Source organism: Lissotriton vulgaris, chromosome 10 (genome assembly GCF_964263255.1).
Source record: "Lissotriton vulgaris chromosome 10, aLisVul1.2, whole genome shotgun sequence".
In the NCBI taxonomy this organism is placed as follows: domain Eukaryota; kingdom Metazoa; phylum Chordata; class Amphibia; order Caudata; family Salamandridae; genus Lissotriton; species Lissotriton vulgaris.
Window position 1 is genome coordinate 113917550 of NC_141698.1, and position 27141 is coordinate 113944690.

The 27141-nt window shown below is 44.8% G+C and overlaps 1 protein-coding gene across 1 annotated transcript in view; it reads right to left on the reverse strand.

Moving 5' to 3' along the window:
• Positions 1 to 2402: 2402 nt before the first annotated feature.
• Positions 2403 to 27141, reverse strand: part of ARPC1B (actin related protein 2/3 complex subunit 1B) — a 93619-nt gene continuing 68880 nt past the window's right edge. Inside the window, exons 6-10 of the mRNA XM_086940649.1 lie at positions 20475 to 20681; positions 19106 to 19181; positions 10364 to 10560; positions 9208 to 9298; positions 2403 to 2748 (exon numbers count right to left, since the gene is read on the reverse strand). Of these exons, the coding sequence (XP_086796775.1) occupies positions 2710 to 2748; positions 9208 to 9298; positions 10364 to 10560; positions 19106 to 19181; positions 20475 to 20681 (610 nt within the window). The 3' untranslated portion in view covers positions 2403 to 2709. The remainder of the gene's footprint in view (positions 2749 to 9207; positions 9299 to 10363; positions 10561 to 19105; positions 19182 to 20474; positions 20682 to 27141) is intronic.

The following is a 27141-nucleotide window of genomic DNA, read 5'->3' on the forward strand; positions in this document are numbered from 1 at the left end:
CTAAGCAGGCCGGAGAAGTGGGCGGCGCTTTATATTTTTTGTCCAGTCTAGGTAGAACGGCTGGAATGGAGTTAGGACGTTCCATTAACTTTAGACCTTCTTCCCATATGTGGTCAATGATAGGAATGGTATGAGTTTGGCGTTGCGGTAAGTCTTTAAAATCATACAAAAAACATTCCGTTTGTTGTGCTTCCAACGTTAAGTGGAACCTCTTCGCTGCACGAACCATAAGGTTATGGAAACTTGCGATATCCACTGGTGGCGAAGTTCTTGGTGATGTTGGTGGAGTAGAGGGTGTCTGTGCCCTATAATTGTCCCATTCCTGCATTTCATCATCATCAGTGTCATTATCTCCAGTGTTATGAGGAGTTTGAGTCTCATTATCTGTATCATGAGCAGCACCCAAAGGAGACGTAGGTGCAACAGTCGCCTGAGCTTGAAGCCTAGGTGCTGGAGACTGTGGTTGAGGCACTGGAGACGGAGGGTGTGGAGCTGGAGGCTGAGGCCGCTGCACTTGAGGTGCTGGGGAAGGAGGCAGCGATGGTGGAAACCTACGATTGTAGTCATCCAGCATATGTTGCAGGTTTTTCACCATAGACAGAGGAATCTGTGTAAAGTGTTCGTAATTTGGTTGTTGTGATCTATCTATTGGAAAAAGGACATTCCCATCTTCGACGGTATTATCCGCATCCTCATCCTCGTCACTGTAGTCCTGACACTTTATGTGTAACTCCGATGGACTGGTTGCTGGTTGATAAATTTGATCCACTTCAGAATCATTTCCAGATTCCTCTGCTCCAGATTGAAACAATTTTTCTGGAGGCTGAGATCCACTCCTAATAGGACTTAACTGTATAAGTGGTACAGTCTTGAGAGACGAAGTAGAAACCACTTTGAAGGTGGCAGTAGATTGTAGAGGTTGTTGTGTCGTCAACGAGCCCGTCGACGACAGTTGTACAGGTTTAGCACCCTCTAGTTGTTTTTTCGTTGGCGCCGCTGAATCCGGCGTAGGAACTTTAGACTTGGTAGACGATGATTTTTTGGCCGTCGACGAAGTTGCAGTCTTTGCCGTCGACGAGGAGGTCGTCGGCGGAGCAGCCGTCGACGGGGGTTCCAGTGTCGACGTCGATGTTATCGTCGACGGGATTGTCGTCGACGAGGAAGATCCGGTCATCGACGACGATGCCTTGCTCTTCGTCGACGGAGGAACCGTCGACGGTGGGTGCGTCGACGGTGATTTCTTCGTCGACGGTTTGATCGACGAGATCATAATAATGGATGAGATGGGTCTCACCTCTTGGCTGCTCGTCGACGAGATGATCGTCGTCGTGGCAGAGCTGGTCGACAAGGAAGAAGTAGTCGTTGACGTCGAAATTGCCAAAACGGACTTCGTAGACGCTGAAGACGTCGACGGACGCGTCGACGGACGCGTCGACGAGCCCGTCGACGAGCCAATGCCCGTTTTAGATACGGAGGGCATGGTCTTGGGTCGAGACGCCAGAGAGCCAGGTCCCGTAGGCGCGCCCTGAAGCAAGTCTTGTGAGGAGACATCCTTGAAAGATCCCAACTTTTTACTCTTTTTAAGAAAAGGAGAGGGAACTTCAGTCTCAGACCCACGCTTCTGAGAGGATTTCGAAAAACCAGATGACATACTCTCAACATCGGAAACCACATTATCAGATGATTTCAACTTCTGTAGCCACAGAAGGAGACGAGCCTCTCTGTCCCTCAATGTCTTAGGAGGAAATTTGCGACAGAGCCTGCAGGTAGAGGCAACATGGTCCGGATAAAGACAGTAAATACACTTACTGTGTGGATCCTCATGAAAAAGGCGCAGTTTTCCACAGGATGGACAAGCCTTGAACAAAGTTTTCTTTGAAGAAGACATTTTTGAAGAGAAATAGGAAGAAACTGGAAAAAACTGAGCAGAGCTCAGGGAGACTCCCTTCACACGACGTGCGGTAGAAAATCTGAGGACTTGGGCTTCTGAGGAGAAGGTTCTAGAGGAGGCTACAGCCTGATTGGCTGGAATGTGGACCAACACATAATGACTCCTATAAGTTACTAAAGTGAATTCTCCCTTGGGCTTTTCAATGGGCCTATTCTGTTCTATGGTACTTTTTTCAAGCTTACATTTCTATTACACAATATGTATGTATTTTTTATTTATGATATTTCTCATGTATACATGCATATATATTACTGCTATTTATGTACCGTGGGACTCCCACTTCGACGACGGGGAATATTCAAGCAAGCATGTGAATCTATGAAAGACACCCCTAATACTGGAGAACATTTGGCTCCATTCATTGGATTCTTCTCACCTGTGATTATAGCAAGGATGTTGTCTTATATAAACAAGTTCACCAGAATTGTTAAAAAAAAATTCAGTCATTGTGTAAAATGAAAATATCTCACTTTATTTTTTAACAGAATATTTTAAAGCAACGTATGACCTGCATATTTAGTCACAAAGTAGAAAATTCTCTTAGAACGCCAACAGCATATACTCTAGAAAGTGCTACTGCCATCTGGAAATTCTAATTTAACCCCCATAAAGCTTTCCTTATTATTCTACTACAATTATTGTTTTTTTAAAAACATTTTGTGGCACCTGTTGCAGTTATAAAACTCATTTGGTAAGCAGTACTGGCATTGACCTTGGAGCAAGCGCTTAGAAGCAAGGAGCAGCAGGCAGGGACTCAATCACTTGATCTTCAGATCTTTCAGGCTGGATTCCAGGCTCTGCAATGTGAAGAAGATCACAGATTAATCAAGTTCATTGTATCTGCAGATAGATAATGTTTGTATGTAGAGGGGGTGGGTCTCTTTGTAGCAAACATAGGTACCATAAACCACAATCACTGCTTGTTCTACAAGAGGGAGGTGGACAGTAGTGACGATCGAAAGCCATTCAGCCAGAAGGAGACACAGAGGGTCTGACTTGGAGTTTCTCTAAGTGCAGCCACTGTTGCCTTTTAGAGCTGGACCCCCATTGCTCATTGAGCTTTTAAATCATAATTTCAATTACAATTATTTACAAAATCCTTTAATGAAAGTGTCATTCATATAATTTCCCAAGACAAGGATGCTAAGAATGCACCAATGCAAAAGTACTACAAAAACTCCTTTGTGTATCTGCATGTAGCCCATTTGTGGAAATGTTTCCTTGAGTCCCAGCGCCATCAGTGGCTACAGGGCTTAGTTTGTGATCATCAAGGCCTTATTACCACTGATGTCCAGGGGTTTAACCTTACCAGTCAGTATCAAATTCAGCACCAAATACACCTTTGTAGCACTTGTCCTTCTGTGTAGTGTAGTTGAGCTGTTCAAGGTTTACTCAGTGATATCGTGTGGGGTTAAAGACTCAGGAATCAGTAAACTACCCAGAACTGGTTATTAAATCATGTGCTAAGTCTTTTAAGTGAGGATGAACATTACTATTCACAGTCAGTGCTATACTGTACATATATATCAGAAGCCAGATGTGTATACTCTGTACTTCTGTAATACTCTCAACAATTGTTGGAGAGGCAGATTAGGCTGCATCTAGGGGACAAAATTCAGTGGTAGTTATAGTGGAAATATCAAGTATAGCCACTGGGATTCTTACAGGGGTGTTCTAGGATAGCGATTTAGCCAATCAGGATTGAACAGCTTGCAAATGCTACCTTCCTGTTAGTACAGTCTTCCCCCTTCTATGTTCGGTACCTTCCTCAGTTAAACGGTAACTCTGTTGGCACATGCAACACTCATTAGTGAGTGCAGCTTTGAGTGATGTGTGCCCTGCATGTCCCAATGAGTGATGGAAGCAGAGTTCTTGCTCTGGCCAAGCTGACATGATCGCAGTCTGTAAATGGTGCGTCTGCGAGCTCGGTTTCAGCTACGCAAGCGATAGCGCCAATACTAGCTGAATGGAAGTCTAGGGTCCTGGAGCTTCTAATTAAGTGGATGTTGTAGCTTGGGTTCTTTCTCAGGTCAATTCACAAAACCCACCAGCCAAGCCAATTAGATGCCCACCCCTTGTTGTAGTAGTGAGTACTCTGAAACCTGGGGCAGGCCTCTCCATTGGCGTTACACTTCCTCAGGCAATCTGGATCTTTTTGTATGAAGATTACAGATTGCAGACAGGATTTTCTAGTACCCCAGTACTTCATGGCAATCAGATTCTTCTGCAGAGTCAGTTATGGCCAAGTCCCATGGTAGTCTCTAATCTCAGGCATATATAATTCAGTCTATGGTGTGGTGACATTTTGGGGCTTCAAGGCGTCACCCTCACAGATCCAATAGGTGCTTTATCCCTATTGTAAAGGATGGTTTTGGTTTCACCCGCCTTTACTTCTTCACAGCCCCTTTCTTTCTGAACAACGTCTCCCTCGTGCACGCACACTTACAATTACAGTCCTTAGGTTTCTAGTCCTAAACCTGGCAAGGGGAGCTGATGGTAGTCATCTCAACCCTGGTGCACAGTATTTCTCATTTGCTACTTGTGTGCCGGATTCTAGAACAGAAATCCTGCACATTGGCTAGCATTTTCTGTCCCATCTTTATACCAGAAGTTGCAGACAGTACTTGTGTATCCCAACATTGAGCTTTGAGACTGGTTCTTGGCAGTTCTTGCCTTCTTCTTCTCCACTTAGACTGGGCTTGCCTTGGGCTTTGAGTGTCAGGAGGTAAGTGGGGTGGGGTTGAGAGTTTCCTGCCAGGGGGAGCAAAGATCAGGGTACAAAGGAAAGAGAGACTCTGCCACCTAACTATGAGTTTGTGTCGGCGTAGCCCTTCCAGTGAATGACGGAGCAGGAAAGGGCTGGAGGAACTCCCTATACTTTAATGAAGCCCTCTGCCTCCTTTTCTCCACACCACAAATCTGACCAACTACAAAGGGCTTTTCTAGAGTATCCAACGGAGCCCTGCAATTCACATTGCTGTTTGAGGCTCCCGATACCTATACCTCTTAGGTACCGCTTGAGTTCACGAAAACAAGATAAATTCCTCTGTGGCCATACCTTCGTGTTACACACGCAGAACCTCAGCACATGGAAGAAGATTCCAGTATGGGACTTGTCTTGGCAGAGACAGGCAAAAAGGCCTATCTAGCCAGCACAATTGTTTTCACTCCCACCATGGACAGTTGTCTACAGCCTCGTGAGCTCATGGTAGTCACACTCAGGAAGGAGATGCACACAAAACCACTCACAGAAATAAAAATGTTTAACAGAAAACTAGTATTAAATTCTGGTCTGCATGGAGCTCCTATGAGGGGCAGGGTGGGGGGTAGTAAACTCCAGCATAAACCAAATTACATTGTGAGTGCGCTGCATCGCCGCGTTGCAGCGTGTGCATTGTAAATCGTTTTATTTATTTACTTACCCAGGTTTTGGAAGTATGTGTAGTTTACTTCGCCCCACCCTGCCCCTACCCCACCCCGCCGACCCACAGCACTCCCTCGAGGAGCCGCCACTGCTCCTATGCTCGTTGGGCCCCCGGGCAACTGCCCAGCATGCCTATGCTTTAAGACAGAACTGATCATGTCCGCCCCAGACCAATGAGCCGTGCTCTGGGTAATGATATCAGTCTAGCGCCGAAGTATCACTGTTGATTGTGCTGAGGCTGTGGTAAAAAATCCACATCGCTTGCTATGATGAACCCGAGCAAGGGATGCACACTCTCCAGAGCTAAGGTGGAAACTTTGTCTGTCGCTAAGCCATGTGGGCACCCGGGGTTTCCAGGCACTACCAAGCTTCATGCTGTCAGTGTAGCACTAAATAATGGATAAATAAGAGCGTAACCAACACTAATCATTCATACGACTAGCTAACACATAATAACACTACTTGTAGGCTTAGCTCTTCCTGGCACGAGTGCCCTCTGGGGCATTTCTCTGTGGATATGCATGTCTTACTCCTGTAAATTCATGAGTAATTCAAAACTTCTGACCTTATGTATAAAAAGTATTGCATCGCTGGTTGAAAACAGAGATGCAACACTTTTCAGTGCGCCCTCCTAGCGACACCTCAGAGTATGGCTAGAACCCGTTATGTTATGTAAATGAAAAAAATAACTTGTTATGCAAAAGATATAAAATAAATGAAAGAAATCAAATACACATTCCATGTCTTAATGAATTATCTCTTGTTCCTATGCAGCATCGTAATTGTAACCTTGTAGAGACTTTAATGCTCAGATGTAAAGGAATATAGGTCAGCATAGAGGTTCCCCTCATTGTTTACAGCACGGTGCTCCATGCCGCAAGGATTGGCCAGATACATCAGGAATCCTGACGTATCTGGTGGCGCAGTAAGGATGCATTGCTGGAGTGTGTTGCCAAACAGACTCAACTCCAGCAATGTGTCATTACACATGGGCGAGTCCCTGTGAAGCAGGCGTAAGGATTTGACGCAGTGAACTCATAGAAGTGTCTCAGTGAAATCTCATAGATTTCACTGTGCCACTTCTATGAACCTTTTTTATGGGCGAACACCCACCCTGCATACATTACACCTGACACAGGTATAATGTAGCACAGGGGTTTATGAAGTGATGTATCTGCCTAGATGTGTCACTTTGTAAATATGGCTCAGTGTGGCGCATTTTTTACGCTGCTGCTGCATCACAAAAAAAGACGCAGTAGCAGCATCAGCCCTTCATTAATAAGGGCCTTATCCTAAAGGAATATGCAATCACTCACACAAAAAATAATTGTGACCCAAACCCGATGGCTTTGTTAATTTCCGAAAGCATTCTTTTAAAAGAGCAACAAGGAAACAACATAATAAAATGACACTAACTAACGTGACCTTCATGAATGAATTACAAGAAAATGTTGAATTGTGGGTGCCATTCAAAGCATCCACTCACGTCTGCTGTTGGAAACTGTCTAAATCATAGTTTGCATAATACTCTTCTGCTTTTGATTTGGACTATAACATGGCCTGGTAGTAATCCTATACAGGTCACTGTTAAAGTCTGTTTTCATGATGTAATTCTCTGAGCTGTAGTCACGTTTAGAATTAGAATAACTTGGGTCAGGATCACTTTACTCTCTGTTAATACATTTTTCAGCGGTGATGAGGTGATTAGTGTAGGCTTGTCCATATAAGACTCAGGAGGAAAGATCAGAGTAGCCCTATATTTCGAAATAACGGGGTGTCTTTTGAATTGTTTCTTTGTTAGCTGTGACTCAAAACAATTCCATTTGAAAATGCAGAATGACAGCTGGAATGCATGAAGGATGCCCTAATGAAACTCTTAAATATGTCCCCTCCCAGCTCTCCAACATGTTGTATTTTGAACTTCCAAATGACAGATTCAGTCAAAATTCAATGCAGAACCTTTGCAGGAATCATAATTATCATTGGCATTATAGACTATCAGCCATATTTTATGTGGGATCTTCTAAATTTCGACACTATCCCAGAGGACTTCCTGGATGCCAATAGAAACATCAGATATTCATATCTAAGGGAGGTCGCTCCTTCAGCTTTCGAGCCGTAAAACCATAGCACGCTCTTCATGCTGAGCAAAGGCAAGAACGGTCCGAAACTATCTTACGGAAAAAGTAAAAAACGTGGGGGCATATTATCAAGGACCAGTGTTAAAATTATCGTCGTTTTATCGGCAAGAAACTGCTGAGAAAAACGGCGATAATGGGCTTGATAATACGCCCTTGTTAATTCCCACAGAAGCCCATGTTAACATCAGAACATGGGCTTCTATGGGAATTAACAAGGGCGTAATATCAAGCCCATTATCGCCGTTTTATCGGTAGTTTCCTGCCGATAAAACGTCGATAATTTTAACACCTGTTCTTGATAATATGCCCCATTGTTCTTTAGACAACTGTAATATCTCTCGTTCATTAGGAGCTGACTCTGTTTTTAGTTGGAGTAACCATTGCGCTTTACAAATAAGTTAACGTGACATAACTAAGGCTTCCAGTTTTACGTTTTTACTGATTTTTACAGCTAAATACAGACAGAAGACAATGTGTTTCCTGTCTGTATTTATTTTTAAAAGCCAAAAAATACTGAAAATGGTGCTCTGGATGGACTCTCCATGCTATATTTCATGAGTTCCGGGAAAAATGGAGCTCCTATGAGGGGCAGGGTGGGGGGTAGTAAACTCCGGCATAAAACAAATGACATTGTGTGCGCGCTGCATCGCCGCGTTGCAGCGTGTGCAATGTAAATCGTTTTATTTATTTACTTACCTCAGTTTGGCCATATGTGGAGTTTACTACCCCCCACCCTGCCCCTCCCCCTCGCCGACCTACCGACTCACAGCACTCCCTTGAGGAACCGCCACTGCTCCTATGCTCGTTGGGCCCCTGGGCAACTGCCCTGCATGGCTATGCTTTAAGACGGCACTGATCATGTCCCCCCAGACCAAAGAGCCGTCCTCTGGGTGATGATATGAGTCTAGCGCTGAAGTATCACTGTCGATTGTGCTGAAGCTGTGGTAAAAAATCTACATCGCTTGGAGAGACTCTCCATGCTATATTTCATGAGTTCCGGGAAAAAGCTAAGCAGATAGACAGCATGGAGAGTTTAAAAACAGAATGACATTTCCTTAAATACAGGCATATGTTAACATTTTTGCAATATAACACTAATGTTTACCTATGAGTGTAGTCTTTTGTTATACGTGGCTGTTTAATTAGCTAACACATAATGACACATGAGTGCACGTCCAACAGTTAAATAATCGCAGAAATATACCATTTTACAGCTCCATTTATTCTCAAAACACAAAATAAATATGGATAAATACCAATAAGAAGGAAAATAAATATGGATAAATACAGACAGAAATGTTAAAAAAATAAATATCATAAAACGCGGAGCCCTAAACATAATTTATGACAAGTGTGTGGCCTATTATTGATCTGGGTAATCTGGCAGCGGCTATTTGCTCACAAAGAAATTATATATTTTAGAATCTTATAATACTTTAGCAGCAGGTGCATTAAGGACTCTTAAAATGATGGTGCATTGAGGAAACTTATAACCCAATGCAGGCCTACTTTTACTTTCATTACTTTCCTTTATTCATGGTACATTTCCCTATTGTGTGCATAAGGCTGCAATATTAGAACAAGAACTCCGAAAAATTGTACCAAAATTGACAAGCTCCCATCTATTCACTACTTTAACTCACTAGACAGCAGCACCAATATGAATGTTTCTGACAAAAAACCATACTTACTTTTACATCCCAGATGCACATGCCTCCATCCATGCCAGTGGTGCAGAATTTGGAGCACTTTGCCTTCCCGCCATCTAGAACAGATATTTGACTGCAAAATAAAAGGAAAACAGGTTGGACCATGCCCCAAGGAACACCAGGATGACTTGTCACCACAAATGTTAAGATAATATGTTTGAAGTAACCCAAATATGAAATCACTATAAATTAATTTTTAGACAACATTTCATCAAAGATGTATTTTTCAATCATATATGTCAGTTTTGTTTGTTCTTTTATCATGAAAGATATGAGCCATTAAGTGACAGTTCATACCACAGGGGAAATGGCCTATACAACGCGGGCTGAGCCACGTGTGCTATTTCCCTGCAAGAGAAACAACGCTTGCCTGAACCACACATCTCCCTTAACCATGCGTGCCACAGGGATGTTATGATGAGATCCCCAAAGAATCTGATTAAACCCTCTGATATATCTTCCAGCAGTGGTCACCATTTACGGAGCACCGAATACTCCCTACGTCCCCTCTTTTTCTTATTTCAAATGTAGGTTCGTTTTTCAGATCGACCATATACTTTGTGAAAGCGAATGGGCGGCCGTTCGTTTGGCTTCACGGCATCTAAGCTGTGGAACGATCTGCCACTGTCGCTCAGATGCTCAGGAGACCTCCTTTCTTTTAAAAAACTATTAAAAACTCATTTATTTCCTAGGTTAGGATAATTGCTCTATGATCCTTCTTTGACCGTGTTTCAAGACCTGTTTGATCTCAGCGCCAGGATGCCCGTTGGGTGACAGAAAGAGCTTAATAAGTGTGTTATACATACATACATACAACAAGTATAAAAAGTATATTCACCATTTAAATATGTCAAGAAATCTACTAATAAGTCCAATTCCTCAGTCAACCTATATAACTTGAAAATAAGAAGGAAAATATAATTTAAGGTAAAAAATGTAAAAGGTGGTAAATCTAGTAGAAGAATTAAAGTAATACTTTCCAAATAAAAAAGGCCATAAGGACACAGCATGGACACATTCCATCTGTTTTATCTCAGCCCCACTATATTAAAACATCCACAGCATCACAAAGTCCTTCAACCAGCACTGACTTGCAGGCTACACATGCATCCCTCCTCATGCAAGACACAGTTCTTACCTGATGCTATTTTTGTGTAAGGAGTCCAGGTTAGCATTTTCTGTGTCGGAGCTAGCTTTTTTATCCATGTTCTGGAAGCGCTCGCGAGCAGTAAGTCCACGCTGCGCGTTCTGCTTTGGCACATCAAGCCTGCCTCCCAAGGACAGGGATCCCTTGCTCTCATCGTAGGTATACAGAATAGGGTAGCAATCGTGACCCTGCAATACACAATTGAAAAGCCTCAAGGTTCATTATCTTGTTGTTCTAACATATGGAAGCAGACCTGTTCTGGGACAGGTATTTACTGAAGATGGGATCTGTGTCTACCCACCTGGGCTAGTAGGACATGTCAACTTCACAAAATAAAATGATGGACAGTGTTGAAACTTTTCAAACGCTCACCCCCAGTCACAGATCTGGGTTTAAGCCATTGTTATTTTGCTTTCCACAACACCCCAGTTTTGACCCAGCCATATACAAATCAGTCTTGACCCTGCTCCTCATGGGAACAGTCCAGCCCAAACTGCCAGGCCAGGCCCCCCCTGGACCGGAAACAAGCATCCTGGGACCGGATTCAGGTTTTTACCCCTCATCAGCCAGGCTAGCTTGAATCCAGTGGCGCAGCGAGCAAGGGACATGTGCCCAAATTCAAAATAGATAAAAATGGGATATCCTGTTATTAACGGCAGATAATAGTTACCAGATCGATCTATGTTACCATTTTCTTTGTGTTTATGCAGACACTGTACTCTAAAATGTTGTATGACTATTGCTGTGCACCACACTTCGGGTAGTTCACTTTGTAAATTTGCAAATAGCTATTCTGCACGTGTTATGTACAACAATGTAGTTGCATTGATAGAGTGTCTGTGTCTTACACTTGTGACAAGGAGCCAAGGCTCATGAGTGGACAGGGAGCATGCTAATCCTAGGACTGCTTTGGGTAGAAGAGTGTGCATGTGTCTGTCATGTTTCCTACACGGGTGTTGTTTTGATGTTGTGCACGAGGACCATGGTTGTACTCTTTTTGTTTTTGTTGCTCCTTCAGTCATGAAATTGAAGCAAATATAAGTGAGGGAAATAATGCATCAGTATTAGACGTTGGTGTATGGATAATAGAGTGAGTGGAGTTTGGCTTATGTGAAACATTTTTCAAGTACTATGTTTATGTCGGAGACTGCTCAAACTATTGCGTGGTGGCACTCTTTTATGTGCAACTTTGCATTAATCTGCACCCTTGCATTTATATACAAAGTGTGGTTTTCTTGGCTTAAATTGAGCACAATTAATGGATTTATGCTAACTTGAAGTATCCCTTTGTACGTTGTGCACTTTTCTTTTTCTCTTTCAATTAAATGTGTGCTCTTGTTTAAGGTTTCTGTGTGATTGTTTATCTGTATGAGTTCATGGAGAGCTGAATAATGAATTAATGCAAAGCACAAAAAAGCAAATGAGACATAAGTAGTTTAAAACTGGGATATTCTCCAATTCTGAGAGACCCTAAAGACCTTGGTAATATCCTCGATTGGTCAATGTAGGAACCTAATCAAAACACTTAAAAATCAATTACACTTTTATGAAAGGTAAGGCCTCACACACCACCTGGATGTCATGCTTCATCGTCTTTATTTATTTAAAGAGTTTTATATAGCGCTGGCTAGACCCGTAGGTATTAGAGCGCCTTACATAAGGTCAGCAAAGTTACAACAATAATAACAATTTATGTTAAATCAAAATATATGAGACACATTAGCAGGAGAGTAGGAGAGATCAGTAGAGAGGGAAGGGGAGAGGGGGGGAGTGAGAGGGAGAGGACGAGGACAAGGGGGAGGAAGGAATAAGAGACAGAGGTAAAGTCAGCCAAAAGACCGAATGGGTAGGTGACGGCCAGTGAGGTCTTCCGAGGCCAGTCTTCCCTACAGCTCTCAAGGAAGCACCAACATGTATCGGTCAGACCGGTGTATAGAAAGGAGAACAAGGCTAAAGCAGAACGGCATGAATACAATGAGGGGAAGGGTGGGTGAGACAGGGAGAAGGCGATAAAAACTGGGCCCAAGGTCCGGCTGGGCAGGTGACGGTCAGGGGGTGAACCAAGTCCTATCTCTTCATTAGTTGAACAGAGAAGCTCCACCGTGCGTCAGACATATTCCTCGGACTCCGCTGTCCAGAAAGAGGTCATGTGTCCTCAGGGAATGTCAGAGTAGTGCGGGCGGGTGGGGGAGGGAGGCCATGGTCAAAAAGAGATCTAGAGGTCCTCTTGAGGGAATGTCAGAGTAGTACGGGGGGCGGGTGGGGGAGGGAGGCCATGTCAAAAAGAGATCTAGAAGTCCTCTTGAGGTCAGGCATAGTCCAGGAAGGGATGAGTAGGTAAAGGTTCAGCAAGGGGGAAGGAGTCACCAGTGTCGGCCATGTTGGGGTCAGGCATTCTGGGGCCCTTTTCCAAACTGAGAGTGAGCCAAGTACGTCAGAGCTTTGTGGGGAGGGAAGGGTCGAACTCACCCCGATGTCTCTAGGCTCTCGAGGCGTGCGCAGACTCTGAAAGGGCGCTGGGGCACATCACCCATTACGGTGGGCAGCGCTGTGGGAGCCGCCATTTTGCCTCGCGCAGGGGGGGAGGGGCACTGCTCACTTCGATCTTCAGCAAGCAGGTGTCTCTAGGCTCAGGGCAAACAAACTGGCATGTCCGCTGCGGCCATGGGGTGTTTACCACACGCAGCGGACGAGCCACACAGCTCCGGTATTTCAAAAGCGGGTTAGTTCCATCCTAGGCACCATCTTGAGGCAATATCATCGGGCAGGTCATTTGCCGAAATCCCGGTGTTGCAGCGTTTGTTTTGTACGGTGGCCACAGCGGCAGACGGTCCTGACCTTCAGACGTCAGGAGGGGGGTCAATTATCTGTTAAATTTGGGTTTGAGCGCCGCACTGGTTGTTGAACGCGGGCTTTAGCGGAGCAGAAGCTCCGAGCAGCCATGATGATCCTGGCTCCGCCCACTGAACCCATGTATTATCAGCCATTGTGCCATCGCATTCTCTAGTGTCGGGTCGGCTTCACCAATGAAATAATTGGGAGCCTATATGGATAAGATTGTGGTGAGATCCACACAAAAAGATGAAGATTAAAAATCATAGCAACCCTTTCTACGAGGATACCTTTATTTAATTGAAAAGGTGACTGGATGATTGAAAGATCGAGGTATGCCTTGGAGTCATCATCACTCCTGCGTCTATTAGGTCGACAAGTTTCAGCCAACCATAGTTCCATTTAGCAGGAGAAAGACTTATACCAATGGGTATGGTGTTTATGTGGGCCTGCTCTAATTCTAACACATGTGATCTAAGAATCTAGGGAATAGGGATCCCTGGTCCTGAAGAAAGCTGCGGACCCCGTTTGGGGCCATAAGTCTCCTTCGCTTCTCTGTGGTCTGTACTATGTACTGGAGGATGCAAATGTAGACAGACCACTTTTTCTTCTCGGTCCCCTGATCTCCAATCAAGATAGGGTGTCATTTGTTTAGGTGTAATGAATTGCTGCACCTGTGCCAGAAATGCGCTGACCGCGATGTATCATTCTATATCTTGAAGGTCATGCAGTAGGATTCTCCATTGTGTGATGGCTAGGAAGAGGGTGTATACCAAGATACAGAGTAATTTTCGATTCTGGTTGGTTTTCCCTCTATGGGAACAGCAGGGAGTGTTGCTTTCTGCCCAAAAATGAATTTTAATTGTGCAATGTTGAGCTAGTTAGATTCACATTCCCTTTTCCAATCTCTTGAGATTAGGCGCTCTTCTTTGCTCCTGCTCAAAGAGTTAGACTCCTGAGCAAATCCATTCTCACTTTATTCATTATTTGATTCTGTCCTTAGAGGATTTATTTGCTGACGACTCCTGCATGACTCCTCCCATACTTCCTCATTTCTTCTTCGCATATTAGGGAATCGTCCCTTTACGGGAAACTGAATTTGCTCGATTTTGGTCCATGGAAACTCTTAGTATTCTGTTTTGTATTTGCTATTTTTGAATCAATCTGAATTATACAAAGGATATATTTAATTACTTGAAATGATTTAAGTTTGCAACATTGCTAATTTACTAATACACTTTCGTGGTTTGCAGATCCACCATTTTCTGTCATCATTGTAGAGACTAATGTGCTTCACTGTCATTGCTGTATTTGTTGATGGCATGCCTCAGTTTGGGACTGAAGGTCCAGCTGTTCAAGTGCACCTTGTACTTAAGTTTGCACCAATGAAGTGCAATGGGCAAATTCCATCCCACTGCAACAGCCTGCACTCATGTTGCTGCGTATTCGCATGTGTGAGAATAGGCACAGTCATTCAAGCAAAAAAGTACCTGCAATCTTTAGAGTGCCTTGTATCATCTGGCTTAACTATCTGGAAAATTAGGCATACGACGAGTCACGAGTTGAAAGGTTCTACTTTTGGGGATGCATGCTTCTATTTACTATTAAATATAATCCGTGGAGTCCAGGCAGAAGTGATAGAGCAGCAACCTATATGACTAGGCATTATATGGCAGCTGTCGCCATTTTCTGGTGTCTACCAAGGATCGGCTGAGAAGCAACCCAATGGAATGGACATTTTGCCACTGCGTGCTCCCTGATGGTCCTCCCCAAAACAGCCTACAGAAATGAACATTATGCAGATGTGACTAAATAAGCTCTGACTCCATACAGGAATGGCAAAAGAGAAGTCCATAGCAAGAGGCATTAAACAACCAGTGCACACCACCATTGCTCGTACCTACAAAATGATTAGAGGGATTTTTTTGTTACTGAATTAGATACGTGGAAAAAAGCAGTCCATAGGTTTTTTTGTTTTTTGAAGCCCGTAAGTGAGGAACAATCTGGAGGGAGTGTGCAGGGGGAGGGGAAAGCAACACGGAGGACATAAACAACACAGAGGTGTGTGGGGAGGAGAAGCAACGGGCGAGAGAGAGGGAGGGTACAAATGGGAGAAGCAACATGAAGGGTGGAGGTAGTGAGGAGAAGCAACGAGTGAGGGCACATGGGAAAGAAAGGAACAGGAGAATGAGCACAACCTGGAGAGGGGTTTGGAGAAGCACATGGGTGCAAGAGAGCAGCATGTAATGCAGGGCAAGAGAAGTTTATGAGTAAGGCAGCTGGAAAACACATGCTTGAAAAACAATCCGTGGAACCACAGAAGCCATCAAATCAAAAGAAAGAGATGGTAAAGAGGCTATGCTCCTTGAGCAGGACAAACACAAGATTTACAAACTGGGACATGAATTAGAAGCAGGCAAATGATAGTGACAGGAAAGTCAACCAATGGTAAGCAACAGGTGGGCTCCAAGCTTATATATGTTCTTCTTGTGCCACTTGTTCTGTTTCTGTGATGGAAATCTGTAAATGGCCCATAATCTTCCCATCTCATACACCGATCTCCAGAACCACACCTTCTGTGATATATATTTCTAGTTCACATTTATGAACTCACTAATGGAAATATGGAGTTAGCATCCTATAGGTCAGCATAAACAACATAAAACCCAACTAAAACAGGCATGTTTCAAAACTCCTAAATGTAATACTTTCAGTTTGAGCCTCAGACGGGGGAGTAACATCCAGAATTTAGGTTCCAAACAAATGATCCCCCATAGTTATCAACTTTTGACTTGTCTTGATTCGGCTCAGCTGTTTCTGATCATATGCGCTATTTGTTGGACATGTACTAATGTAAAGCAATCTGATAACCTCAAGTCTTGCTAGAGCTATATAAAACTCTTAAATAAATACATAAATAAGAATGCTCCTCTTCTCTAATAGTCATTTAAATCCTTGGATCACAGTATCCTGCCAATACTTAAGACTGAAATAGTTTTTCGTATGTACAGGGCAGAAGAGCGGGTACATTTACTTTAAAATGCGTTAGGATTTTTTATTACATGATAATTAAAGAAATAAGAAAAAAATCATAAATATATTTTAACAGAAATGTGTGAGTACGGATCAGCTTCAGTTTTATAGTATAGCTGTAGCTATTGTAGGTTTTTGTTGAACCATTGGTTCCACATTTATGATGCCTGACTACATCTGAACTTTTACACCACACCTGTTTCCAGTGAGCATTCAAGAAACTTGTTGGCACTCTCCAGACTGCTGCAGAATGCTTCCATACCTTCGTTCATTTTGCTAGTTTCACCTTTAGACTTCATTCCACGATTGGACGTACTGTTTTTTTTTATTTAACTATACTGAGATCTCAATAGCTTCTTCGTGGCAATTTCACATAAATATTAGCTAGTTAGTTCAACCTATTTAAGGGAAACGCATTTACGATTATTTTCTCTTTTACTTTATTTCTTCCACTTATTTTCAGGTAGTCCTTCTCTGCAAGCACTTACATGATGCAGTTCACTGAGTTTAGAAAGATGAACTACTTAAATCATGAAATTTGATCTTTGCGCACACTTTCTTAGAAACCACGATGTTTGAAGATCATACTTCATACCAATCCATTATGTGTTGAAAAAAGGTAAACTTTCACCTAAACTATTTAACCAGGTTCTTGTTATATCCAATCTGTTGGTCCATCTGTAGTAGTAATTTCAAGTGTGGTTCACATTTCCGAATAGTGGTCTACCCTACAGAATATGGTGACTGCCACTATCAGTTTCACACATTACCTGAGAAATTTTAGTGGATGAGCTTTAGGGAAGGAATAGAGAGGTTCCTCTTATGTTCTTAAATTTAAGCAAAAGTACATTCATATAAATAGTTTGTGGGGAAATTTAAAATTCAAATGGTAACTAGATAACTGGGCGTACTTACAGAAAATATGATTTTGAAGTAGCATTTAGAGATCATATGAGTAACATGTTAAGTAGGATGATGAGCGCCTGTCCTCCGGGCTTTGTTTTATCGAGAATTGTTTCCAACTTGAATAGAAAATTAATTGGATAACAAATTACCCTTAAAAGTAGATACATGTGCTGTGTTTCCTTTGGTGAAGCAAGTAAGTTAGACTTACCTGTAATACCTAGTAACATTTCAGAGTGTAATCAAAGCAGATTCCTGTCAAATTTATACAAGTTCCTGCATACATGATAATATATTTCTCAGACCTTGTAAAATAAATCAGGACTCACTGCCTATTTTGTAAGTTGACATGGGGTACAGACCTTTTCTTGTACATCACAAGCTATGGATCCGCATGGAAATATATATTAAGGTTCTTTTGCTGTTTTCCTATTCCCTCACTCTGAATGCATCCTATGTACAAGGGAGCAAGGCCTACGAGATAGTGGAAGTTATGCCTATCGGTGGAGCACAATCTAGGTCATTCTTGAAATGGTTTGCTAAATAACACAATGGCCAGACTGGGAACCATTTGTAATATTTATAGTATGTAAAAGTAGTCATTCAATTGCGTTTCACCTTATGAGTATCAAACCAGTCGGTCCATAGAGGGCCTTTTCCGTTTTTGTAGTAAGCTGGGCCAAAAACCCGTTGCGCACCTCAAAACCCTCTATATATCAAAATGTTTGTCTGTGGCCACTTATGGGGCGGGGGTATGGGGGACTGAAAACCCTGCTGCAATACAGGTGATGGAAAATAAATTCCTAAAGCGGGTTTTATCGATCCCATCCAGCTCGTCAAATAGTTTCTGCCACAGTGAAATGGGAATGACCAATGTGACTGATATTGTTCGTCTGTCGCCCCTATTATTGTGGGGCAAAATATGGTTATCCGAAGAGCTGCAGCTCACAAAAGAAATCCTTCAAGACTGTATGACCCTAGATAATGCAAAGCAGATCCCCTGGTTGTCATATGTCAGCAATATGTTTCACAAGATAGGTTTGGGTCACCTTTATGATAACCCTAAAAAAATTCAGGGGAACATAAAAGCCCAAATAAAAGCAAGTTATTGGAAATCTTTAAACACACCATGTCTGGGTGAAGTAACTGTTTATGTCAAGCCTCAGCATCAGTTTTATTTAACTTTTACAACTAATACGCAATGGCGGTTCTATCTCACAAGGTTTAGGCTAGATATCCTTCATTTTTTGTATGCCTTTCCCAAACAAGGAGGATGGTGTGAGAGGCTGCCCCCTTGTCCTTGCAATAACAGAGTTAACCAAAGTACCATACATCTTGTCCTCTTCTGTTCTCTTTATCAGGAGCCAAGGATTAGATTCATTAAACCCATCCTGAAGGGGCGGCAACCATGTACTTATAAAGAAGGTTATGACTACCTGTTATCGCTATCTTCTGTTGAAGTTTGTTGTGCCATGTTAAACTTCATAAGAGTATCATTTCAGATTAGGAAACGCTATGGATAACTTAGCCATAGACCTGTATTCTGCCATGAGAATTTGTATATATGCTGTATGATGGCCTCCCAATTTACAATTATCATTGTGTGTATAATTACTTGCTAACATATTGGGGGACATATGTGGGTCCCACTATCAATTGTTTTCTATGTTATGACAAATGGTTATTTAAAAATAATTTTTTATCCCCTTTTCTAAATGTATAATTATAGTGGTTCATTTTAATTGTGTACTATGTTTTTAACTTTGTACTTTTATGATTCGTTGTATGAATCGAATAAAGATTTTGAACCGAACGAGTATCAAACCAAAACAAGAGCTGCTGTACAGATAAGTAAAGATGTGCTAAAAATGACGGGAAGTCCCTGGTTTAAGAAATACAGAGTTTCACAGAGCCCATTGCAAGTGTAGACTGCCAACCTCATGAAAGTAAAATGTTAGTACTTACAGCTGCCACAATACTGTTCTCAGTGATGAAGGTTACAGCCAGCAGAGGTAGAATATCAGTGTTTAATGAGGCAACCCTAGAAGAAAGAAGCACACGTGACTGTTAGTTCACATTATTAGCAAACAAAACTCAGAGTTTCCGGAAGTTCAAGAACAGAGAGGTAAAATCCGCTCTCAAGCCTGTAAGACCGCCTTAATCGCAGAGTGCAGTGTCAGCGCGGAAAGCCCCTCAACTTGAGAGTGGATTTTACCTCTCTGTTCTTGAACGTCGGTGGAGCCTCAGTGTTGTTGGACCATCCTGGTTCCTACCATGCTTTCCTTTGCAAGGCCAGTAATTTTCCTATTTTTCATTTATCAGTGTGACTTAACATCTGGGCCATGACAAATGCCTTAGAACCCTGTCGGGGTCGACGATTGGCAGAAACATGTTGACCACATAAAGGGTGTATATTTGTTGAAATCCCTCTGTCCTTTCTTGGTTTTAACCCTATCCTGGAGGGCATCAAAATAAATAAAGTCCAGCCCAACTGGAGATAGTTTTATCTTTATCTCCTTTCTGCATTCTGCTCCTCACTCCTTATCAAGATCTGCTCATCTGATCAAAAACACCTCTGCTCCTCCCCACCGGGGAGTTGTAGCCCACACCAGGTACCATGTGGTCCTGTTGTGAGGGGGAGACCCAATGATGAAGCAAGTCACGCTTGGGCGAGTGAGGGTTCTCGTCCTTAAACAAACACTCTTCCCTAGAGACACTGACTTTCTCTGCTGTCATCTCTTTTTCTCTAGATACCAGACGTACTCTTTTGTGAGTTTCATGTTATTGAGGGAGTTGTACGTTTCTGGTTGGGCATCTCACTGTAGATCCTTTGTGTGGGTTTAAGTGGTGTTTAAAGGCCATTAAACAGGTTGCTCGCATGATGCATGGAAAGAATCATAGTTACACACATCCCCTTGCGAGGTACCTAATTACCTGCAGATCAGATAGATGCCAATGGCAACAGTATTGTGGTATATATATTTTAAGAGCAAAAAAGCATGAACACACATTCTAATTTGTAATTCCCCCCCCCTACATAAGATTACCTATGTAAAAGGGGGCTGGTTTTGGACATACTTCAGATTTCCCTGTGGGTAGTGTCCTGAATCCCCTCCAAAATAAAACTACCACAGGCCAGATATAATCCAAAATCTCATGTTTAGCAAACATTCATACAGCGCATGTGTTCGGCATAGGTTTTTTTGCACCTCTAGCCCCTCTCTTGTGATTGCAAATAGCAACAAAAAGTGATGCAGTCATAGCTCCTCTATTTTCTCTCCTTTCACAAATGATAAATAAATAAATGAATAAATAAATAAATAAATTCCCTTACGCCATTTTCTTGTTGGCATCAGCTATGCAGACAGTGCTGTCATGGCTGACCCAGGCCATGCGGTTGCCAGTCTCTGAGAAGCATACACTGTGCACCCATCCACAGCTGCTTCCAGACTCAAACATCATCTCTCCGAAGGGCATCTTGGAACCCCATGGGGTGGGGGCGGGCCGTTCCTCCACTTCTTTAATGTAGGCTGAGAAAATTCTGAAGGAGGAAATTACTTCCATGTTATGATGCAATAAATAAAAAACTTAATTTCACTTACTTTCACACGCTGTTATCTAATCAAGAATTGCTTGGTATCTGCCCTAAACTGACAGGTACCAGTGCAAAATAGGCTAATACTGGGAAGGTTTCATGATCTAGTCTGTGAGATCTGGTTCAGGTATCCCCATTTGGGCAAAATTGTTTGGTCCTTGGCAAATCGCTTTGCCTCCTTCTGCATCGAATTCTTACACATCAAGATTACTTGAACACCAGAATTAGCACAGTATGAAAAATGATACATACCTCCACTTCATATGCTTAGAAAAAAGGAATACTAGTGAATCCACTTGTACTGGATTGTGTGTTTATGTATTGATATAAATCTTCAATGCCACATCTGAAATATGTTTATCTCCAGCAAATCAGCCAAAGAGTGTTCTCAAAGCAGTATTATCTTGGTCCTATAAGCACTTGGGGCATATTATAAAGAAACAGCGTTAACATTATCGCCGCTTTAGCGGCAGAAAACTGCCGCTAAAGCAGCGATAATGGGCTTGATAATATGCCATAGAGAATTCCCATAGAAGCCCATGTTCACACCAGAACATGGGCTTCTATGGGAATTCACAAGGGCGTATTATCAAGCCCATTATCGCCGCTTTCTGCCGCTAAAGCGGCGACAGACCCGTTTCTAGGTGTTTTGCCTCCCTAGGCGAGAATTGAAAAATGCCACCCCTCCCTTTTACTACCATCACTTTCTCCCCCTATCATCAAGGCTCGAAGAATTAATGAATTAGATATAAAAGTACTTGTATTAAACATTAAACAATAAAACACATCAAACATTAAATAACTAACTGCGACATTCAACAACTATGAGTGACACTTTCTCGCGAGCAAAATCAAGCAGTAAAGATAAGGGAAACATATAAATATCAGAAATTACACCCATTTGAACAACGAGAAACACCAAGAATATCTTAAAACCGAGTGTGTGGATGGCATGATGCCATTCCTATGCATTATTCATTGCAAATCTTGAATAAACATCACGTGTTTCAACATCCATTCCAGATCATCACATTGCTTATAGGTGGGTCAATACTTAAATAAACTATGTTTCCTGTACATAACTGCTTTATTCTATTAATTGTGAAATATCACACATAGGAACACTGCATACAAGGAGTACTGCACATAAACAACCTAAAACATGGCAATTACCTTCAGTTTTAAATCTGTAACAGGCACAATTCTATGTTCACCTCTCCCTACTGCCTTCAGTTGTAGCTATAGCTGATGCTCCTCAACAACACACCTTGTCAGCTGCTTAAAAAATTAAGTGACACAGTCAGCTGACTCATGGACACCACCACAGACAGACAGGCACTGGGCAACCTTCTCCGGCAGTCACTGTGAGCCAGCAGCCATGGTGCTGTAATCTATTAAAAACGAGCCTCATCAACCCAAATAAAAATCATAATTTCCCAGAAAGAGGTCCGTGCTACCTACCCAGCCCTGCAAGGATGCAAAGAGAGCGCTGCAGGACACAGGAAGATTTACAGGGAGGTGCACAGAAACACGAGGATGGAAACGGAGGAGGTAGCTAATAAACACGAAGTGCCAGGGGCTGCTCTAGGCTCATGGCAGCCCTGGGCAGGGAGCGTAGGTAGGGGGCCCCCGGAAGAGGGGGTCCCGGCGGGGCGGAGCCCCCCGGAGCTCAGGAAGGTGTTTTAATAAAACGTCTAGAAAAAGATGTTAGATGACCAGAACCTGCGGCTGCTCCTACCCTTCCGAATTCATCTCAGAGCGATAACATTTAGGAGGAGGAGGGTATATTGTGACACACGACGTGAGGTACTGGCACAGATGGCTGCAGTGCCAGGGCCATGACAGGGGCCCCGGACCCACAGCCCCCCCACAGAGAACGAATCGGTGGCCTCTTAGCCCGGAAACATCCCTGCCAGGGGCCGCCACGAGTATCATTCTGCTCATGGATATCATCATTTTTTTGTTCTTGTTTATGGTCGTCAGCACCTGTTTTACATAGTGCATCAGCAGTACTTTGGCCGGAGGATTCTCCATCTTTAGGTTTCCCTTGGGTGATAAAGTTCAGGATTGCTCATTCCTGTGACCAGTAGGCCAGCAGTGGGTAGGGAAAAAAAGAAGCCAATCAGGAACCAGGAGGAACGTAGCCGCGTAGGCCAGTGAAGAGGGGGGGTCAGGGTGTTTGGAAGTGGAACAGAGCCGGAGGCCGCCAAATCCCTGCCAGGAGCTGCCACGCAAATATGTATCCATCCTCAGAGGATTATTTTATTAAGGATATATATTGGCGTGGCGGCCCCTGGGGTTTGGTGGCCCTGTGCAGGTGCAGAAGAGAGAAATACAAGGCGCTGGGGAACATGGGTTTCTAATATGAACAGTCTAGAGACACATGCTGGGCATAGGAGGGAGCTGAGGACATTAGGCAAACGTCACAGTGGACCAGCTTCAGAACGGTCGCTCCACCACGCTCCTCCTGATTATCAGCTGAAACGCTCCCTGGTATCGTTTATTGCGCGTTTTACACGGAACTGTTGTTACCATCGCATTATAGCGCCTTACACGCATAGCGCCACTGTTCTATCTGCCTTATTCAGCGCGACCTCGCTCAGGCTGTTGGGATCATTAGGTCTCGCCTGTCGATGCGCATGCGCATCGAGCAAGCGAGACTATAGGGGCTCATCCACTCTTTATCTAACTGCAAGGAATCGTGGCGATTCCTTGCAGTGCCCGTGACTTTTAAGGTCAATGCGCATGCGCATTAAGCTTATGCGCATGCGCATTGACCTTAAAAGTCACGGGCGCGTGCACGTCCGTGTTTGTTTACCCTTGCCTACTCTCTCTCTCCCCTCTCCGCCCCCGTTCCGCCCCCTCCCCTTCCCGCCGTGTCGCATTTCTCCTCCCCCCTCCCCTCTCTTCCCCTGCCTGCCTGCCGCTAGCCTTGTTGATGCTTGTTTTCCTCCCCGCCTCTCTCCTCGCCCCGTTTACTGTGCAGCTCGCCTAACTCGATCTTGACTGCACAGAACATATTTATTTAAAAGCAGGGCGACTAGTTTTGTGACAGGAACGTGCAAGGATGCGCACGCTGCATGTTCTCTTTTGTTAAATAAATGTTAGGCTTGTCTCCCTGTCCCGTGTTTGACCGCCCCCACAACCCCACCGTAATTGCTGTTTTTTTCTCCTTACAGCGCACAAACTACTCTTTTTTTTGTTTTAACAACCAGTCATGGCCGTGTTTGTTTACCCTTGCCTACTCTCTCTCTCCCCTCTCCGCCCCCGTTCCGCCCCCTCCCCTTCCCGCCGTGTCGCATTTCTCCTCCCCCCTCCCCTCTCTTCCCCTGCCTGCCTGCCGCTAGCCTTGTTGATGCTTGTTTTCCTCCCCGCCTCTCTCCTCGCCCCGTTTACTGTGCAGCTCGCCTAATTCGATCTTGACTGCACAGAACATATTTATTTAAAAGCAGGGCGACTAGTTTTGTGACAGGAACGTGCAAGGATGCGCACGCTGCATGTTCTCTTTTGTTAAATAAATGTTAGGCTTGTCTCCCTGTCCCGTGTTTGACCGCCCCCACAACCCCACCGTAATTGCTGTTTTTTTTTCCTTACAGCGCACAAACTACTCTTTTTTTTGTTTTAACAACCAGTCATGGCGGCCGCTCGTCTTGCTGTACGCCAGTTGTCCAAAAATATGCCTTGATGTTAATAAACCATTTCATTCCACTGATATTTTGAAAACCAAGTTTACATTACGATGTGGGGAAACAAATATGGGGAACACGCTTTTCCGTAGCTTTCAGTAATTGCTTGTTCCTTTCATGTTTTATGCACGACTTTTTAAAACTTTTTTTTTTTTTTACTTTTGTACCGGCACTCCAAAGGTATCACAGCGCTCGCTCGCAACCGGTTCCCTCGCTTCAAAGACGCTCGCTCCAGCCATTACATCGGGATCCTCGTCATTGCCCTGTTCTGCCTGACCCCTCCACCCGTGCTAATTAATTACAGGCATAACGGGGTCAGCATTTTGGTGAAGGCAAAGGTATCCATTGTATATGGAGGGCGCTCTTTTTAGATGAGTATTGAGTGGCAAATTGTCCCCAATAACTTAGATGTTTCTGCTGATGAGACAAAACAGATTTCATTTCGAGCGACATTGACACCAAGTGAGGAGCCGTCTGGTTTGCATTTTTTTACAGCGCAAACACGGCCCGAAGGTATTTCAGCAGAAACATACGGTACAATAAATTGCTCACTCACTCACCCTCAACCCCTCCCCCTCGACCCCTCCCCCTCAACCCCTCACCCTCACTCACCCTCACTCACCCTCAACCCCTCACCCTCAAACCCTCACTCACCCTCAACCCCTCACCCTCAACCCCTCACTCACCCTCACTCTCACTCATCCTCACTCACCCTCAACCCCTCACTCACCCTCAACCCCTCACCCTCACTCACCCTCAACCCCTCACCCTCACTCACCCTCACCCTCAACCCCTCACCCTCACTCACCCTCAATGCCTCACCCTCAATCACCCTCAACCCCTCACCCTCACCCACCTTCACTCACCCTCACCCTCACTCACCCTCACTCACACTCACCCTCACCCACCCTCAACCCCTCATCCTCACTCACCCTCAACCCCTCATCCTCACTCACCCTCAACCCCTCATCCTCACTCACTCACCCTCAACCCCTCCCCCTCCACCCCTCCACCTCAACCCCTCACCCTCACTCACCCTCACTCACCCTCAACCCCTCACCCTCAAACCCTCACTCACCCTCAACCCCTCACCCTCAACCCCTCACTCACCCTCACTCTCACTCATCCTCACTCACCCTCAACCCCTCACTCACCCCCTCACCCTCAATCCCTCACCCTCACTCACCCACACTCACCCACACTCACCCACCCACCCTCACTCACCCTCACCCTCACTCACCTTCACCCTCACTCACCCTCAACCCCTCACCCTCACTCACCCCCACTCACCCTCAACCCCTCACCCTCAACCCCTCACCCTCCCTCACCCTCATACACCCTCAACCCCTCACCCTCACTCACCCTCAACCCCTCACCCTCAATCCCTCACCCTCACCCACACTCACCCACCCTCACCCACACTCACCCACACTCACCCACCCTCACTCACACTCACCCACACTCACACTCACACTCACACTCACCCACCCTCACTCACCCTCACCCTCACTCACCCTCACTCACCCTCACTCACCCTCAACCCCTCACCCTCACTCACCCTCAACCCCTCACCCACCCTCAACCCCTCACCCACCCTCAACCCCTCACCCTCACTCACCCTCAACTCCTCACCCTCAACCCCTCACTCACCCTCACTCACCCTCAGCCTCACCCTCACTCACCCTCAACCCCTCACCCTCACTCACCAACCCTCAACCCCTCACCCTCACTCACTCACCCTCAACCCCTCACCCTCACTCACTCACCCTCAACCCCTCCCCCTCGACCCCTCCCCCTCAACCCCTCACCCTCACTCACCCTCACTCACCCTCAACCCCTCACCCTCAAACCCTCACTCACCCTCAACCCCTCACCCTCAACCCCTCACTCACCCTCACTCTCACTCATCCTCACTCACCCTCAACCCCTCACTCACCCTCACTCACCCTCAACCCCTCACCCTCACTCACCCTCACCCTCAACCCCTCACCCTCACTCACCCTCAATGCCTCACCCTCAATCACCCTCAACCCCTCACCCTCACCCACCTTCACTCACCCTCACCCTCACTCACCCTCACTCACACTCACCCTCACAAACCCTCATCCTCACTCACCCTCAACCCCTCATCCTCACTCACCCTCAACCCCTCATCCTCACTCACCCTCAACCCCTCACCCTCACTCACCCTCAACCCCTCACCCTCACTCACCCCCACTCACCCTCAACCCCTCACCCTCACTCACCCTCACCCTCAACCCCTCACTCACCCTCAACCCCTCACCCACCCTCAACCCCTCACCCTCAATCCCTCACCCTCACTCACCCACACTCACCCACACTCACCCTCACTCACCCACCCTCACTCACCCTCACCCTCACTCACCTTCACCCTCACTCACCCTCAACCCCTCACCCTCACTCATCCCCACTCACCCTCAACCCCTCACCCTCAACCCCTCACCCTCATTCACCCTCAACCCCTCACCCTCACTCACCCTCAACCCCTCACCCTCACTCACCCTCAACCCCTCACCCTCAATCCCTCACCCTCACCCACACTCACCCACACTCACCCACCCTCACTCACACTCACCCTCACTCACCCTCAGCCTCACCCTCACTCACCCTCAACCCCTCACCCTCACTCACCCTCACTCACCCTCAACCTCATGCTAAAGATTTACAAAAAAACCCATAAACAATTCTAAAAGCACTAA